Here is a 2,761-nt window from a genome sequence, read left to right as displayed (position 1 = left end):
CACCGCGCTCACACTCACAGCGCTCACTCTCACCGCGCTCACTCTCACTGCGGTCACTCTCACAGCGGTCACTCTCACCGCGCTCACTCTCACAGCGGTCACTCTCACAGCAGTCACTCTCACAGCGCTCACTCTCACTGCACTCACTCTCACAGCGCTCACTCTCACAGCGCTCACTCTCACAGCGCTCACTCTCACAGCGCTCACTCTCACAGCTCTCACTCTCACAGCGGTCTCTCTCACAGCGGTCACTCTCACAGCGCTCACTCTCACAGCGTTCACTCTCACAGCGCTCACTCTTTCAGCGCTCACTCTCACTGTGCTCACTCTCACTGCTCTCACTGTCACTGCGCTCACTCTCACTGTGCTCACTGTCACAGTGCTCACTGTCACTGCGCTCACTCTCACAGTGCTCACTCTCACTGCGCTCACTCTCACTGCGCTCACTGTGACAGCGCTCACTGTCACATCGCTCACTGTCACAACGATCACTGTCACAGTGTTCACTCTCACAGCACTCAATGTCACTGCGCTCACTCTCACAGCTCTCACTCTCACAGCTCTCACTCTCACAGCGCTCACTCTCACTGCGCTCACTCTCACTGCGCTCACTCTCACTGCGCTCATTCTCACTGCGCTCACTCTCACTGCGCTCACTGTCACCGTGCTCACTGTCACCGTGCTCACTGTCACCGTGCTCACTGTCACCGTGCTCACTCTCACAGCGCTCACTCTCACAGCGCTCACTCTCACAGCGCTCACTCTCACTGCGATCACTCTCGCAGTGCTCACTCTCACAGCGCTCACTCTCGCAGTTCTCACTCTCACAACTCTCACTCTCACAGCGCTCACTCTCGCAGCGCTCACTCTCACAGTTCTCACTCTCTCAACGCTCACTCTCGCAGCGCTCACTCTCACAGTTCTCACTCTCTCAACGCTCACTCTCACAGCGCTCACTCTCACAGCGCTCACTCTCACAGCGCTCACTCTCACAGCGCTTACTCTCACAGCGCTCACTCTCACAACGATCACTGTCACTGCGCTCACTGTCACTGCGCTCACTGTCACCGCGCTCACTCTCACCGCGCTCACTGTCACAGCGCTCACTCTCACAGCTCTCACTCTCACAGCGCTCACTCACACAGCGCTCACTCACACAGCGCTCACTGTCACAGCGCTCACTGTCACCGCGCTCACTGTCACCGCGCTCACTTTCACCGCGCTCACTCTCACAGCGCTCACTCTCACTGCACTCACTCTCGCAGCGCTCACTCTCGCAGCGCTCACTCTCGCAGCGCTCACTCTCACAGCGCTCACTGTCACCGCGCTCACTCTCACAGCGCTCACTGTCACCGCGCTCACTCTCACAGCGCTCACTGCCACCGCGCTCACTCTCACCGCGCTCACTGTCACCGCGCTCACTGTCACCGCGCTCACTGTCACCGCGCTCACTGTCACAGCGCTCACTCTCACCGCGCTCACTCTCACAGCGCTCACTGTCCCCGCGCTCACTCTCACCGCGCTCACTCTCACCGCGCTCACTCTCACAGCGCTCACTGTCACCGCGCTCAGTCTCACCGCGCTCACTGTCACAGCGCTCACTCTCACCGCGCTCACTCTCACAGCGCTCACTGTCACCGCGCTCACTGTCACCGCGCTCACTCTCACTGCGCTCACTGTCACCGCGCTCACTCTCACCGCGCTCACTGTCACTGCGATCACTGTCACTGTGCTCACTCTCACAGCGCTCACTGTCACAGCGCTCACTCTCACAGTGCTCACTCTCACAGCGCTCACTCTCACAGCGCTCACTCTTACTGCGCTCACTCTTTCTGCGCTCACTGTCACGGTGCTCACGCGCACAGCGCTCACTCTCACAGCGCTCACTCTCACAGCGCTCACTCTCACAGCGCTCACTCTCACAGTGCTCACTCTCACAGCGCTCACTGTGTCTGCGCTCACTCTCACAGCGCTCACTCTTACCGCGCTCACTGTCACTGCGCTCACTCTCACAGTGCTCACTCTCACTGCGCTCATTGTCACCGCGCTCATTGTCACCGCGCTCACTGTCACCGCGCTCACTCGGACAGCGCTCACTCTCACAGCGCTCACTCTCACAGCGCTAACTCTCACAGCGCTCGCTCTCACTGCGCTCACTGTCACTGCGTTCACTCTCACTGCGCTCACTCTCACCGCGCCCACTCTGACTTCGCTCACTTTCACTGCATTCACTCTCACTGTGCTCATTCTCACAGCGCTCACTGTCACCGCGCTCACTGTCACCGCGCTCACTGTCACCGCGCTCACTGTCACCACGCTCACTGTCACCGCGCTCACTGTCGCCGCGCTCACTCTCACCGTGCTCACTCTCACCGCGCTCACTCTCACAGCGCTCACTCTCACAGCGCTCACTCTCACAGCGCTCACTTTTACAGCGCAAACTCTTACAGCGCTCACTGTCACCGCGCTCACTCTCACCGCGCTCACTCTCACAGCGCTCACTCTCACAGCGCTCACTCTCACAGCGCTCACTTTCACAACTCTCACTCTCACAGCGCTCACTCTCACAGCGCTCACTCTCACAGCGCTCGCTCTCACTGCGCTCACTGTCACTGCGTTCACTCTCACTGCGCTCACTCTCACCGCGCCCACTCTGACTTCGCTCACTTTCACTGCAATCACTCTCACTGTGCTCATTCTCACAGCGCTCACTGTCACCGCGCTCACTGTCACCACGCTCACTGTCACCGCGCTCACTGTC

The 2,761-nt window shown here is 59.6% G+C and overlaps 1 protein-coding gene across 1 annotated transcript; it reads right to left on the bottom strand.

Moving 5' to 3' along the window:
• Positions 1 to 18: 18 nt before the first annotated feature.
• Positions 19 to 2,756, bottom strand: LOC122545944 (axoneme-associated protein mst101(2)-like; the record flags this gene model as incomplete). The annotated part of the gene is made up of 4 exons (XM_043684806.1): positions 19 to 234; positions 319 to 885; positions 943 to 2,066; positions 2,124 to 2,756. Coding segments are annotated over 4 exons (2,540 nt in total), but the record flags the coding sequence as incomplete, so codon positions are not given.
• Between the last annotated feature and the right edge of the window lie 5 nt (positions 2,757 to 2,761).

This window comes from Chiloscyllium plagiosum, unplaced genomic scaffold (assembly GCF_004010195.1).
Source record: "Chiloscyllium plagiosum isolate BGI_BamShark_2017 unplaced genomic scaffold, ASM401019v2 scaf_62198, whole genome shotgun sequence".
Taxonomy (NCBI): Eukaryota; Metazoa; Chordata; class Chondrichthyes; order Orectolobiformes; family Hemiscylliidae; genus Chiloscyllium; species Chiloscyllium plagiosum.
The sequence above is the reverse complement of the archived record's forward strand: the minus strand, read 5'-3'. Positions and strand labels throughout refer to the sequence as shown.